Source organism: Dromaius novaehollandiae, chromosome 6 (assembly GCF_036370855.1).
Source record: "Dromaius novaehollandiae isolate bDroNov1 chromosome 6, bDroNov1.hap1, whole genome shotgun sequence".
Lineage (NCBI taxonomy): Eukaryota > Metazoa > Chordata > Aves > Casuariiformes > Dromaiidae > Dromaius > Dromaius novaehollandiae.
In genome coordinates, this window is record NC_088103.1 from 9,023,740 (window position 1) to 9,040,112 (window position 16,373).

The 16,373-nt window shown below is 46.5% G+C and overlaps 1 protein-coding gene across 6 annotated transcripts in view; it reads right to left on the reverse strand.

The window, feature by feature from the left end:
- The window catches only part of OIT3 (oncoprotein induced transcript 3), a 31,523-nt gene that overhangs the window by 3,449 nt on the left and 11,701 nt on the right, over positions 1-16,373 (reverse strand). For all 6 annotated transcript variants that reach the window (XM_064513592.1, XM_064513591.1, XM_064513590.1 and 3 more), the window contains 4 exons: positions 13,611-13,733; positions 10,636-10,758; positions 4,841-5,001; positions 3,751-4,166 (listed from right to left, as the gene is read on the reverse strand). In XM_064513592.1, coding sequence (XP_064369662.1) covers positions 3,751-4,166; positions 4,841-5,001; positions 10,636-10,758; positions 13,611-13,733 — 823 coding nt within the window. The remainder of the gene's footprint in view (positions 1-3,750; positions 4,167-4,840; positions 5,002-10,635; positions 10,759-13,610; positions 13,734-16,373) is intronic.

Consider the following 16,373-nt stretch of genomic DNA (forward strand, 5'->3'; position numbering starts at 1 on the left):
AGAGGCACAGATGCTGCTGCCGCTTTGCATTGCAATGCAGCATGTCCTTTCCAGCAAGTTAATTCCAGAAACATGGACTTTGCAAGTTAAAAAAAAAAAAAAGGTGATGGAAGAGATGAGCTGTGATAGTGTGACAGCTCAAAGCCTACTCTAGAAGTAACCTTTAGCTTCCAGCCTTAGACCAGAGATATGTAACATACTGTCAGAAACGCTGACATTTTTGACTTGTCATGACACGTTCCTTTATTAAACAGCGACAAGAACAGCAGCAACCCCTCCATCTATATGTAACTCTGCTTACACTAGAACGCGTATTAATAACTCTCTGTGCCGCCTGGCTAACTTGGCTCTTTGGGTTGCAACCCCTCCCAGAATCGCCCCTCTGCCACGCGCAGCAGAGCACTGAATGTCCATGGGAGCGCTCAGCGCTGGCCTGATCCCAGCATTATTTATACCATCATTTATTTCAGCAGCTTTTCTCAGCCAGTGGAGGTCACGGTCTGAAGGGATATCCCTGTTTGCAATGCTTGTCTAGTTAACTTGCCCGGGAGGCAAACATAAAAAGTCGTCCAAGGGGTCCAAACCAATAAATTAACATAGTGCATCTAGAAAAAGTGACATAGTTTCCTTTCCCTTGAGGTCAAACACTAGATGCTACTAAATTGTTTCATATAAAATTGCTTATAAAAGCATCATTCCTCAAGGCACCTCATTGCAAAGACCATCAGTTAAAGACTTCCCATAAGTGACTGGCCAGGCCTTAGGGCTGTAAAGTCAACTCTGAGGCATTTCCCTGCTTGTGAGTGCATAAATTGCGGTGATTCTTGGACAGTGGCTCAAACAAACTCTTATATCCCAGGGAATATCCTCCACACTGGTGACTAGAAACCTACTGGTGTGGGGCTGGGGAGAGGGAAAACGGAAAAACATCAAGGAGGAACCACAGAGCCCCTACCATGCCCCTAAGCATGTGTTTTAGGGAGGGTTGCCAGAAATGCATTGCGGCATGACCAGAAGAGCTCAGAAACCTCCCAAGGCATGGGGACAAGTCCCTTGGCATCGTATATGGGACCATACCTCCTAGGAAAGCCCCAGATGCTGCTTTCCACCTTGGAGAGGTGAGAAGGAGTGGGGGAGCATGGGTATGGAAGGAAAATGGGTGACCCTGCTCTGGACAAGGGGAAAACAACCCTTTCCTGTGCATAGTGTGTTGAGGGCAGGAGAGCGGAGAGTGGTTATGCCATGGTAGCTCTGCTCTGACCCTTTCCCAGGGATGGCTGCAGGGTGGGAAGAGGAGTCCAGCAAGCACAGTAGCTACTTCAACCAGAAAACGTGGTGTAAGGAGAGGGAGCCTTGCTAACCAAGTACAGCAGAACCACCTTAACCTCCTTACGTTCAGGTAAGCGGCAGCTCCCGGCCCGTATCAGATTACGATGGCTTGCCCATAGTGACCCGACCTTGCTCCAAATGCCCCAGAGAGCTGCAATGTTTATCGTTCATGCAGCTGGTCAATGCCTTTTATTTATTTTCATTTGGAGAAAGTGGAAGGAGAGGAGCAGAAGTGGGGAAGCCTGCTCTGGGGTGGGCTGGCCAGGCTAGCAGCAGCAGCACAGCGTACTGTGGAGTCCAGGGGGAGGGATCTGGGCAAATCCACACTTCCAGCTCAGTGCCAGGGCCTCAGAGAGCAGTGATTTCTTACCTATGAAGCCCTTCTCATCAGCAAGGGGAGAGGGGCCGAGGGCTCCCACCTCTTGCCAGCTGGAGATGGCAGGGAATAAACAGAAGACAGTGAGGGGAATTTCCCCTCGCCTCAGTCTAAAGTACGTCCCCTCGATAAAGGTATTTTATACAGAATTTCACTCTGGAAGCCTCGGCTGCAGTTAATTCCTGCAGACCTGATGCTAAATAATCAAAGCGATTAGAAATCCCCATCATTATTGCCTGGGGCTTTTGGGGCTGGGCTGATGGAAGGAAAATGGGTTATTACAAAACTGTTTGGAGCAGGGGGAAATCAGCAGTGGATTCAGCTAATTTTATTTTTTAATTGCTGCAAGCCTCGCAAGAGACAAAGAGCTCCAGTTAGCCCAATAGCACATCGTTAGCCTTTGCTCTAAGCGAGCGGTACAATTTAAATACAGCATACTGCAGGGGGCTGGCATGCCCGGGGGATGCGGGGGCCTGCATAACTGTGCCAGAGCAGAGCTCTGGATCAGCTCCAGCCGGCCTGTTCCAGCCCACTTCTCCTTTCGGTGAAGTTTTAATGCCCTCTGCAGGATAACAAGGCCAAAGGGGCTGTTCGTGCCTCCCCCGCCAGGAGAAAACTGCGTTTACAAGGAAGTTTCAAGCTCGCTTCTGTGCAAATCCCCAAACTGCTGCTGCGGTGGATTGGTGAGGTCACATTTGCAGCCCTCTCTCTTTATTCAGCTCAGGTTTTGATCACTGCTTTGAATGCCCATCGTTTTCACTCGTCATGGGAAATGAATGAGCGTTTGGAGTCCTGAGAGGGTCCAAAGGGACAGCCAGGGAGTCAGTAAATCAAACGTTTCATTACAAGTCTGTCCATAAACTCCAGAAATGCCAAGCACAGAAGAACCGCAGCCTAGGATGGAGGGAGGACAAGCTACTGCTGAAATCTTTGTCAGAGGGAAATTAAAACAGCATCTTTGTGTACTGCACCCAGCAGGATCCTTTTGCTACAGGACTATCTCATAGGATTTGTCACCAGCAGCTGTAATGGTGAATGATTTAGCCTGGCAGCTGAAGAAATATGGTTTTCCTCATGAGATGGTTAGGCAGACAGAACACCTCACTTACATGAACAGAATCCCTTTACTGGTGGGCTGTGACACTTGGATATATCTTCGATATTAGTTTGGCAGGACTTTCTTCCCTAAGGAATAGCAGACATTTCCCAACTGTTCCCAAACCTTGCGTAATGTTTTCTGGTTAAGCTGCGAGGCACTGCTGGATGCAAACGCTCCAGAGCAACACTGCGACACGGCACTGTCATGCTGGTACCCAAACACGTCTCTGAAAATAGCGGTCACCTTCGGAGCCAGCAGAGCCCAGAGCAATGCTGCCCAGAACCTCTCACACAAAACCCATCCCCAGGAGGCCTGAGAGTGAACCCACAGATCCACCCTGAGCCTTTTACTGGCATATCCAGGAAAGATCATTAACCCAAACGGCCTAGAAACTCACCATCAAATTAAGGGACCCTAAGCCTTCTAGACTGACAAGCATCAGAGAGAGAGTAAAGAAAGCGGAGCTCCGACCAGGACCAGCCATGGAGTCTTCTGGCTTATGCTATAGAAAGGCCACCATGGGAAAATTAAGAAACCTGCTCCAGCTGCTGCTGCGGCCATGTGGCAGCAGTACCAGCGTACCCCCCATTAGCGGGTTCGGCCGATTGATTCGGCACTGAGCCAGCTGGCAAATAGAGGTTATCAGCAAAGAGATCTCCTCGACAGCAGCCAACTCAATTATGCACAAGGCTAGTTAGAGAAAGATGTCCCGTAAAGGCTGCACTTGGAGCAAGCTCTTTCACTGCCTCCCACTGTTTCTCCCAATCACTTCTGATGGGATAAGTGTTTGAGCTCAATAGCCCTGGCTGCTAGCAATTGCTAGGAACGTAACAGGCAGATCGCTGTGGAGAAGCAATAGTATTTCCTGCATCACACAGCTAACACGACTCAGCCCCTCTGCCACTTCCCATCCAATAGCCAGCAGAGGAGGGAATGGTCAACTCACCCATCTTGAATCAGGTAGTACTTCAAGATCTCATCAATTTTTGAGGTGGGAGTGGCAAAGCAGCTCTCAACCAGTGTCTCTAGTCCACTGACGTGTACCAATGGCTCGATCCCAAAATACAGAGAGTCCCGAAGCTTGAGGGTGGGAAGGGTGTCCCTGTAAGGCTCGTCAAATTCTTTGTCTTTGAAGATCTCAAGAGTGAAGGGGAAGATGCCTTGGTTGCGGCTCATGATTTCCAAGGGGGAGTTCTTGAGGTTGGGCACGTAGCCTTCAGAGATGGTGTACCGACGCGGGAACTCACAGGTCACTGGGATCAGCAGCTTGCTGGTGCGGACAATAATGTCCCCATTACTTCCTGGAGTCTGCTTTGGCAAGCCAGTCACCAGATTGGTGGCAATAATTTTATCATTTATTACCTGCAGCAAAGAAAGGGATTTAAGGGAAAGGGGAGATCACCCTTGGAGAGAAACACTTCTCCAAGTTCTCTCCAAGTTCAGACAAGCACCAGCAGCTGAGTTTACTTTGCTAAGGAAAGTCAGACATAAACTAGCCCCTGAAGATGCAGCTTGTGAAGTTATACACTGCAACTAGAGCGATGTTCCTCTGCACCTACAACCCAAGGGCCTTTGTCAGTTTGCTATCAACTGTGATTCACTGGATTCATGCATGAAGCAGAGGAACTGGCTTCCAGTTGCCACCCACCTTCCAAGAAGAGGTCTCTGCTTCCCGACCAGTTGTCAGTGCAGCCTTTGAAGCATCATCTGGAGACCAGATACAGCCTCAGCAGGAAGGTGAAGAATGGCACAACTTGCCCTTTCAGCACCAGGGCGATGGTGAAGCCCCCTCTGGGAAGGTCTAGGTGAACGGAAGGCAGTGCCCACACTTACAGACCCACACTACTGGAGAGGAGATGGAACAAGCTCTCCCACTTCAGGATGACCCCTCAGGTCTAGTCTGAGGCCAGCTGCATGGCAGCATCGGAAACCGCTCTGGTGGTACAGCTAAATCAACTTTATTCCCCAATTAGGCTATCAACCAGCCCCCAAACCTGAGAGATCCCAAGAGCCAGGACAGCAATGGGTATACATACATCTACAACAGTGCCACAAGACTTCAAGGAGAAGTGGATGTTGACGTGAGTGCCGTTGGATACTCCTTTGCAGGAAGTGTTAATGAGGGAAAGGTCCAGGCCTCCAACCAGGTCCTTTGGGATGTTCACCTCAATAGAACTAGACTTGCACAGCACTGGAACTACAAGAAAAGTCCCCAGAACAAGAGTAAGCACTACAAATCTATCAGGGGGCTGGGAAATGGCTCTACTTATTGTTATTGAGGGAAAAAAAAAAAGGTTGCTGCATTTATTATTTGTCTATCTTACATTCCCATCCATGCAACACAAACCTCCTGATCCACTACTACCCCAAATTCTCCTGGTGCAGTCATGCCACAAAAGATGTAGATGACTGCTATGCTTGTAGCAGAAGCTTAGCTATGCAGTATTTCGAGCTATACTTTACATTCAGCAAAGGTTTGATTAATATTGCTAGTACTGCTATGCCCTGGAAAGAGTCTTTTCCAGATACAGATATCAAATTCATAACACCCCAGGCAAAGCCATTCTTTAAGTCCCTTTATCAGCTTTAACAACAAATCCAGAACATGCCAAAATAAGGCAGAGTAATTCCATATAGATATCGATCTGAAACAGAAGCAGTCTGAAAGGCCATAATAAATATTTTTATATGCAATAAACCTATCTCTGACATAAGCAATCTCAATTAGCTCATTCCACCTTCTTCCAATCTACTTTCAATTTTCATAAAACAGATTTCTGTGTGAGCTTTGTTTAAAAAATTTGATTCTGTTACATAAAAAAGTGGGACAAAAAGTAGTGATTGGACAAAAGGAAGCTGGAAAGAAGGGGGAATAATTTTCAATTAAAAAAGTAAATGCAATATATATTCCTTGTGCCTATGCATGTCTGTTCTATTAGATTTAAGGCAAGTGCTCTTTTGCTTATAGTCTGGTCCCTACTCAGCCAGAAAAACAAAACCCCTCCAGAATTACCATTTAGCATAGCTTAAAATCACATGACAAAACTTGTTTGCAAATATACTAGTTCACCATGTTTGCAAATATACTAGTTCACCAAACTCTTCTTCCTAAAACTCCCAATACTTGGCATTCCATATGATCTGCCTTCTGCTAATCCCAATCAAGTTAATTATACAATCTGGGATTCTGGACCTTGGACACAAGCAACACTGCTAAAACACACCTTCTCCCTCCCCTTAGAAAAAAACTCTTGTGTCCCAGCGAAGGTATTTATAATGGCTACCATGTACCTGCAGGGAATAGTTTTTATTAAAGAGCCATCACTTTCAAGGTGTTGTGCTAACCAGCGTGTGGTGTGCCCAAAGCAACATGCTCTCCTAATGACCTGGCTGGGTTAGAACAGAAAATTAAAGAAGTACCTTCACTTTTACTCCATTAGCAATAGAAGGCAAGCAGGAATAACTGAGCAAAGCTCAAAAGGAGGCAAAGGGACACTGTGAACACAATCTAATGCAGATGGAAAGAAGAATATCCTTTGGGGAACTGACTGGCTGAACTCTAACTTCACTGTTTTAGTAAATCACTGGTGAATGAAAAAATGTAATGCTTTTATAAAGGTGTAGTTCTGAGCAAGACAGTTTGGATCCCAACTGCACTTCTCCAAAGTTCAGGACCAATTTGGTCCAGGTTATCTCTGTATCTAAGTGTCCTTGATTGGCACACAGGCGATGATAAGGGAGAGACCCATGTCATTTAACCTTTACTCTGGCATTTCAGGAGATTCCTCCGCCATGTGGGCACAGGAACGAGTGAATGAAACCACATACAGCAACTGCTGTGAGTGGATCCACTTTGGACACAAGTTTGCCCATCCTTCTTCGGGAAAACACTTTGGGAAACACCACTGCCGGCAACTCCTTATATTAATCATCCCAGAATAACATAATGTAATTCAATCCACATCAGACACTTGGACACACACGAGCAATCAATACTGAGAGCAGCATTTCAGTTTTATCAATTTAACAATCACGCTGCAAGGCAGAGAGACTGCTTGCATTGGCATGATTCAGCTCTGAGCAGGTCTGATTCCCCCAAGAAAGACGATGCTGGCAACAGCAGTGCAGGGGGAACTGAAAGGGAGCTGGTAAGGTAGCCCTGACTATCTGCAGACATGTTATTCAGGAGATGATGCAAGAGATGAGCTTTGAATTGCCAGGACTGAGATGCCCAGCAGAAACGAGTTCTCGTGGGTGCCAAGGAATCCTCTTTTCTTCACAAATTGTTGCACCTATTCAGATAGCTCCACTCTCCTGAGTTGCTGTCACGTGAATCTCTTGCATCCTTGCCCTGGCTCACTCCCATCTGGGGGGCCCCTCCTAGCCTCACCCATTTTTTGCCAGTCAAGCATTTCTGTTCATAGTTTTTTACCCTCGTACACAGCAGAGCATCTGTGAGAGCTGGCAGAGCCGCCTCTTTTTAAACTCTCCTTTGCACTGATACCTCAAGTACCTTGACCCTTGCTAGGAAGCTTCTGTGATGACTTCACTGCTTATTCTGCTGCCTGCTGTTGTTGGCACCTTGTTCTTTGTCCGGTCTTTGAGCCGGTGGTTCCTTCCTTGGCCTTTCAAAGTGCAGCTGCTTGGAGTAGCAGCTATCTTTTTGTGCAGACTACTCAGTACAACAGGCTCTCTCTCTGGTGCTGGGGAGCCCTGAACCACTACTACAAACACAAATTAACTACATCATCGTAACCTGCTTAGCTGCACAAAAGGGTTGAACATGAGATAGCAGAGAAAAGCATTTCAGCATCACACTTCAGAAGGAGGTGGGGTACTAGGAAAGGGAAGGGAAATGGTTTGCAGAATTTCAGGTGCTTCTTTGGCTGGTATCCTTGTATGAAAATCGCAGCCAAGCCATTGATTTCTATGGAAGATGACTGATATTTGCCCTGAATGTATAGCCAGTGCAGGGGAGGGTTGGTAGGATGTAGATCCAATTGCTTCAGGCAACTGGGTTTGCCCTGCACTGTTAATTGTATCATTATAAACTTGATTAGATGCCATAAAAAATTGTACTGATATATTCTGTCATATATATCTGCACAAAATTGCAGACCACTGGATAGGGCCATAAATTCACAAAATGTAAAAGAATAAGCAATCTTGCTTTATGAGAGGCTGTATTGAAAGCGCCCTTGGCAGCTGGCACTGCTGCCACTCATTAGCAGCCTCACAAGAAGGAGGAGCGTGGGCTGGGAAACGCGTGGCCTTCTACCACTGCTGGGGCCGCCTCCAGGAGACAGGATTGAAGAATACTGCTCTTGTCTGGCCTCACACCTTCAATCAATAAGAATAATCATCGCTCCTGAAAACCCCATCGCCTCCTCCCCACCTGGCTCTGCCAGAACCATGAGGACTACTGAATCACAAGCGTGCAGGGCTCACCCCAGGGTCCATGTACAAGAACCTTCCTGAAAACAGATGGGCAGAGAAGTAAATCGATGGGTAAAAAAGGAAGCCCAGATCACATGGTCACACCCTAAAAAATACAAAATGAGAAAGTAGAGAACATCCAGATAGCAGAGGGCAACTCAGTCCTGCTGCAAGGCAGCCACACGCCTTGTTTTGCCTACAGGGTAGTGCACGCAGGACCTCCACACACGAAGCACCTTCTTGTAGGCTCTTGGCAACTCTTTTTTTATGACATGAGAACTTCCAAGCACTTAATTACTTAACTGGGGGAAGGAGAGGGGGACAAGGAGCTGCCACTGTCCCCTTCCCCTCCCAAGGAAGTGAGACTGGGATGTGGCACTCCAGAAGGGCAATTAAATTGCCCCAACTGCAAGACTTCTCCTTTCCTGGGATCCCCTTCCTCATTCACCATGCACCTACCTACCAAACAGACCTGCAGCCAAACAGCCTCCTCCCTGCAGGGTCACCAGCATCCCTTGCACTGAAGGACGATGTCCGCACTGTAGATTAACAGTTATATGCCCGAGGCGTACAACAGAGTGCCAAACTGCTTTTGCTGCTGTATTATTGGTCTTTCTTGTAATTCTTGCATTAATTTTGCATTCTTTCACCACTGTATGGCCTGCTTTTCTGGAGAAAAAAAGCTTAAAAAGCAGAAATTGCATCAAATGGAACCATTCCAACTTCCTCTCCAGGGGATATCTGCCCTGGTGGGCCACCATGAGGTCTGGATCTGTATTTCTAACTGATGTTTGGCCACCTGTAACACATCAGACCACAGGAGATTCAGGCCTGAGCCCACCCCTGCTGGAATTATCTACAGCCCAAGTGAGTCAGCTCATGAAAAGCTCCTTTCCCTGCATTTAGATCATCCCCTGCCTACGGCCCAAGTCCAGCCCATTAGCAAACTCCCATGAAAATGTCTGAAAGCAACAGCACTGGTTCTTCCTTGGCCCACCAAGATGGAGGACAAGCAGAGAGCCAGGAGCTTGGTCTGTCCCCACCAGGGCAGCACTGCTCCTTCTCCAGCTATGTGCGGAGCCTGACGGGCCTGAGAAGTGGTGAGGCCTCCCCCATGCTCTTCTCCCTGCACTCACTGCTACAGAGCTAGATTGACCTCTGGGAGCCTGGAGATGCATTTGCATGAAAACCCTGCTCAGCTTTTGCGGCCCAAGAAAGGGAAAATGTTTATCCCACGTATGTGTCACAGGTGCAAGCAAGTCAGCAAGAAGAACTCCCTGTGCACAGAGATGGAGTAAACCTCACCTGGAAGGTGATCCTCTCCAAGGATAATGTTATCCTTGCCTCTACTCAACATACGCAACTGTTGATTTTTCAGACACTATCTTGGGCACTTTTCCAAGGGACAGCAGAAACACTCATATCAGAATCAGTCCCCTGCTTTCGAGACGTGGAAACGCTTACTGAAATGACTGGACAGATATTTAACCTGGGCAAAACAATGACTTTCTCTGTAACACCATTCTTGGAAGTGACCAAACTTTTAACTGAAATTAAAAAGACCAAGTTTGAGGCATGGAAAATTTCAGTTCTAATAACAAAAATTTGGCAAAGGCATACACAGCTGAAGCAAGGCAATGTAATAGGAGATGCTAAGCAATCTTAACTGTAAGTAATCACTGCCAAAACTGCCTGTGATGCAAGATGCACTCAACAGGGTCCTGTGTCTCTGCTCTCTTGCCTGGTAAAAAAGAGCAATGTCTGCAAGCATTCAATTTGGGATGATCTGTCATTCTCAACAAAGCTCCATTAACTAAACTGGAAAGGAGAAACTAAGAGAACACAACAGAAACAAGAAGAAAAGTTCAGGGGATGGATTAGAAACAATACCACCCCTGACATAAACCCTCAATGAGCAAAGGTCCTTCAAAACTTCATCTTCATCCAGCATTTTTTTGAAAGCAACTAGAATGTCCTATTTCAGAATGGAGGTAGACGGCAAGCCCTTCCTTCCACAAGAAGGAACATTTTCCTTCACATACATATTGTTCCTTTTCCACAGAGCTCTGCCAGGTCCCACTCTTCCCACACACCATTGCTTTAGGTACCACTGATTGATGTGTTTATACCTTTCGAAGTATTAATCAGCCAGTCTTTCTTGCTAGAAACCTGATACACAACACACTTTCACACACTGAGGGCCTGTGGACTGCCTCCTCTGAAGGAAACTGGAGGAGGCTTCTTAGCAGAGGAGCTGGGCTCAGCTCTGACCTCCTCCTATCAATGAAAAACATTCTTTCTAACATACTTGTCATGTCCAGGTGACAGAGGCTGTCAGGGAGATTCTTTGCTGTATTGGCACAGTTGAACCTGGGTTTCTGATCCATTGACCCACCTTGGCAAGTGTGATTATCTTCTGACAGAACCAGTCCCCTCGGACATTCACACTGGTATGTGTCTTCCACTTCAACACAGGTATGGCTGCAGCCTCCGTTGTTATTGTGACAACCTTCAATTTCTGCAAAAGAAAGGAAAATCAGCACATCCTGCTCTTCAGACATCTCGCTGACAGTTATGCAGGCCCCAGCATATACTCCCAGCTGACTAACAAGCAGTATGACTGGCACAAAGCTTGAAGGCGATAGCAGGGTGAGAGCTTGCTTCCAGAAATTGCTGTGGAAGCCTAATTTTATTGTTCAGTTTCCTGTGTTTGCCATTTCACCATGAAGTTAACAAAGAATTTGGAGAAAAAGCTTACCAAATTAAATCACATGCTATAAATCACATAAACAAGGAGGCTGAATAGGCAACCTTCAGCTTTTGCCCTTTCCAGCTCCTGAGACACTCTCTTAATCTGAATTTTTATGTTGTTTCTTACTTAAAAAAAAAAAAAAAAAAAAGAGGGTGGGACCTCCTAGAACTTCTACCACATGAAACCATATTTGCTCCTTAGTCATCCCCAGAATTAAAGCCCTGAGATTTGCAGGGCAGGTGTCTATTACCGGGGAGGACAGATTTGGTGGTAGCAGGCAGCCAGCTCCTATCCCCAGCAGGGAACATCAGGGAGAAGATGACACCCTCTTTGCCTGGGGGGTTCCCAGATGTGATAGAGGGGGACACACTGGATTCCTGCATCCCCTTTGGAGGCTGAGGATGTGACTGTGCTTGCAGAAGTTTGTTTAGCAGGGATTTTGCTTGTTTAGTGCCAGTTTTAGGCTTCAAGGCTGGGTAGACTGAGGTGCACTATCTCAGGGACAGAAGGACACAACTTGCCTCCTATATGTCTCCCGTTCTAAAGCACAGAGGAGAAAGGGCAGCACAGCGAATCTGAGAGCTTCTCATGCTTTTCTTAAACCCTCCCTGTTTGAGTGAGGCAATCCTTTGAGAACCTGAGTTTTCCTGTAAAATACATTTCTAGACATTATACAGCTGCAGGAAAGAGCTCAAAAATATCATCCAAGTGTATTCTCAAAATTTGAAAACCTAAGACAAATAAGTCTGTTAACAGTTGTTGTTGGCTTTCTATTATAAAGAAAGTAAGAAAGAAAATACCATGATTTTTTTCTTTTTTAATAATCTTCATTGCTTGATTTTTTTAACCATTTGGGATGAATACTGCTAGATGTTCTCAGCAAAACAGTTGTAACATATACACATCATAAAGACAAAATATTTCTCCCTAAGCCTGACACCAGAAATAACTGTGTGGTTTTAGATGAAATGTAAAGAAAACAGTGGAAATCCCATACTCAGTCCTACACCTGGCATGGAAAACAGCAGCCTGAACACTCCACATGAGTTAAAGTAACAGGTAAAGCATTATAAGGGAAATTTTGGAGATAATTTTAACTCTACTTTGCCCCACCAGCTTCAAGTATAATTGCTAGTCGTCATCATCATCGCGTAATCAAGCAAAATCTCTGGCACTCGCTCCCTTTAGCAACAGCTGTAAGGTGGTTCACAAGTAAATCACATACTCTAATGGCTCACAAAGCTGAGGGCACATCTTTAGAAATAAAATCTACTAACAAGATTGTAAAAATCCCCAATAGCAGTATTAAACTCAGGAAAAGCACCATCCCTTTTACTAGAGAGAAAATTAAATGATGTATCAAAGGATCTAAAGTCCAACTCCAGGAAACAAATTTCCAAGCACAGGCTCAGCGCTCAAGAATAAAAATCGCCACGTAGCGCAGTTGGTTTATGTGACAACACACCAGCTCATGCTGGACGTGGAAGAAACAAAGCCCACAGGCCACTTACGGCCTTACCCTGGCTGTCAACACCAGAGAAACTGCTAGATAAGGGGCACTTCGCACAGCAGCTTTCCCCAGGCAAGAGTCATTGTCAGGACTGGGGCTTTATCAACAATCCCACAATTTCTGCACCAAGGACGTCTGCCACGCAGCAACTACTGTACAGTTGCATGCAGGCTGCAGATGTGTCCAGTTCTGGCAGTTTCCAGGTGGCTGGAAAGTCAAGGTTCATCATACTCATGCCTGAGGCCCCGGAGTAGCTTCAGCATACTCCATAGCAGCTTTGCCTTTCAGGGGCCATGGTGCTCTTCATAGCTGACCACAGAGGACATTAGGCACAAGTCGATTTTTGCTGGTTTTCCCTATTTCTTCCTGAAGGTATTGGTACATCTTAAGTGACAACAGCTCAAACCCACATTTTGGGCTTAATTTCTGTCTGAGCCCCTGCCAAAGCACCAGTCCAAACTCAATAAGGGTTTCCAGCATGGCTGTGCCACCATTAGGGTTTGACCACCTGGAAGTAACTGCAGCAGTTCACACAGCACAGCCCACAGCTAACCACTAACAGAAAGCAAAGTCAAAACGCAGCCCTCATCCTAAGTCTAGCTTCAGCTCCCAGGCTAGCTCTCTCTTCCCTCAATCTCTATTCTGGGAGGCAATGAGATCCTCACACCCTAGTCTAGACATTACCCCAAACCTAATGCTAGCTGTCAAAAAAACAGCAGCGCTAAATCTGACCCAGACAGTCAGCACAGTACAACTATCATACAAATCTCCAGAGCCAAACCTTGGCATTTCCAGCAGTAACAGGCTCTGTCTGGACAACCAACCTTTCAAGTCCACTGCTGCCTCTCCCCTCTCATGGAGACAGACAAAAGTGAAGGCTAAGAGTCATGAACAAGGCAGGGAGAACAACAAGGAGACTCTGTTTCGCTTGCTTAGAAGAATGTTTCAGTAATAACATTATTGGCAAGCACAAAAGTGGTGAGTGACTTTTCACCTCAGCTGCCAGGAGCCAAGAGAGAACCAGTAATGCAAGGGAAGGGGAGTGATTTACATCATTTCCAGCAGACTGTGGTATCTGACCTCTTTGCTCCTTCTCCTTCTAACTCACCTTCGCAGGTTTTCCCATCGCTTCCCAGTGTGCGCCCAATCCCACACTCACAGCGGTAGGAGTTCTTCAGGTTAACGCATAATTCGCTGCAGCCTCCATTCCTCTGCTCACATTCGTTCTCATCTGCAAAAAACACACCGTTATTAATGCGCTCCTGGTAAACACGTGGCTGGGAAAAAGGGGCTGCTATATGGGAGCGCTGGCCAGGCCATAGACTAGCTTTCCTGGCCTCATGACCTGGATCAGGGTAAGAGAGATTAGTAATCCCACTAAATGCTGAAGGCCACTCTTTACTGACTGTAGCAGACCGCCCTGCCATGCTGCGCCTACCTTAGCAAACCTGAGAGAAAAAACAGCATGCAGACAGCAGCCATTTCACAGAGGAGATGGACACGGTCCCACTGGGAAACTTCCAAACTGGTTCCACGTGCTGAGGGAGTTCACGTTTCAAGCTACCTTCTCATCTTAAACTCCTCCCCACTCCACTCACAAAGACATTAAAAGAGTTAACATGATTTCACTGCGTGATAAAAGTAGGTGAGTACCAGCATTGGTCAAAAATAAACCTTATCTATTTATATATTACACCTGCTACTGCTACACATGACCAATTATTCTACAGCAGTTTTAAATGATTCAACCCTTATTTCAAAAAGACATAACGAAAAACAGCTATAAACATATAAACAAAGCTGAATTCAAACCAAAACATTTTAAAGAATCCCATGAAACTTTCCCAGGAAAGTCATGTCATGAGAAATTTCATCATTTTGGCTTCTTGCCCTGGTTGCAACTGCTCCCTGGCCTGGACAGCTCAGGTGTTCCTGAAGAACAGAAATTGTGAACTCACTGTGGTGAGACCTGCCCTGGGGCACTGGTATTACACAGACCACCACAACCGTTAGCTGCTCAGACACTCTGTACCAAAGGTGAGATGAAAAGCTCAGTTCTGAGTTTCTCCCTCCCGTGACTCAGCTTCTCCCTGCACCACAAGAGCCCTCCTGACCTGCTCTGCTCCTCTGCAGTCCTCCACAGAGCCGCAGCACCTACCTTTCCCACTCAGAAGAAAGAGCAATGCCTGAGCTGGCATCCTGTGCTGGCTGGAAGGGACTCTGAACCAAGGCCTAGAATAATCTTGAAACAGGCCTAAAGTGAGTCCTTATAACCCAAAGCAATTTACCCATGAGCAGAACCTGTCTCACGTTTCTGCTGGCTGCATTGAATTCTAGATTAGAGCCCTCTAGGATGCTGACGGTATTTATTGAGAGAGAAAGAAAAGAACAGAAGATGCTTTTGAATCTTTTGGTAAAACTCTGAACATTCTTCCTAATTTTCTCTATTTTAAAGCTTGAAGTTCCTCTATGCTTTTTTTTTTTGTTTGAAAGGTACTTTGTTTTCTGAGATTCTCATTCTTCAACCTGATTTAATCTCTGTCTGTGGGCAAAATGTGAATCAAGCAGTAGAGAAGAAGGGAAAGTCATTGCTATTGCTCAACCACAAAACGGATGATTTTTCTTAGGCAGGACAGCATGTTGAGGTTATCAGTCAAGGTTCACATGGGGTTTCACCAAAACAGCTTTGAAGCTACTAGCTGACAGAAGCTTAAAAGCAAGGAAAAAGAAAAATACCATTTTAAGATACATGGTCAGAGACGAGCCCTTTCAGGTAAAAATGGTCCCACATGTACACAGCACCGGTAGCTTGCAGCTGGTGGTGTGTTCGCTTTTCACAAGTAACATGAATTGGGTGTTCTTAGCCAAAGAAATGGCTGGTAGCCTGCCTTGGGAGGCACAAAGCGTGTCCAGGAGAGAGACAGGCACGCTTCACTTTTCACAAATCTGACAGGCTCCACACTTCCCCTTCCAAAAATAAAACTAAAACTGCTTGAAAGCAAAGGGTGAAGAGGGAAAGGGCTACAGGCAAAGGCAGAGAGATGCTGTTAGAAGGTCCTAGGGGGCTTAGCTTGGTCAAAGGCTGTACCCAGCAATTCACCTTGTGGGTCCTCCAAGCTCTGCAACACCCAGCAGGTTCTGTCCCAAGCGACTTCAGTCCCTCCTCTTCCGCAGCAGGGACTACTAGCACTGCTGGGTCACAGGCTGGTTTTCTTGAGACTAGGTTGGGAATGAACTGATTCTAACCATGACTCAGTCTAGCAAGAATCCAGGCCTCCAAGAGTTTAAAGGCAATGCACGGAGCTGGCTGACCTGTGACAGGAAGTCTAAGATCTAACTCTAACCCCTAAGTGAGTTTGCAAAGGAACATTCAAATTGGGATCAGCAGTTCCACTCTGGGATTCAAAGCACATAACGTACCAAAGAGAAGTCAGCCTAGTACAGGGAAAGTTCACAGACATTGCTGCTCAGCATTACTGCAGCATCTTCAGCATCCAGTGGGCTGGAAAAGGAAGAATAGGCAGAGGGTGGGGGGGGGCTTTTTGGAAGGCCAGCAGGATTGCTTTCAAAGTAAATGTGTTTGTGCCATTACTCAGCACAACAGAGACTCATTAGAAAGACGAGCGAGCCGTATGACGAGGCTGCAGATAGGTAAGCCAGTGTGATTACTACTGCTGAGGTGTCGGACCATCTGGTTACCACAGAGAGAAGTAGCAGTGGGGAAATCCTACCCAGCCTTGCCATGGGGGAATGAAGGCCGCCCCAGCCTTGGAGAGGCTCAGGATTCCCGTGTGCTTCGCTGCTGCAGGAAATCCCGCCCTGCAAGCCCGCCATGCGCTTATTGAGCGTCGGTGCTCGTCAAGGGCACTTC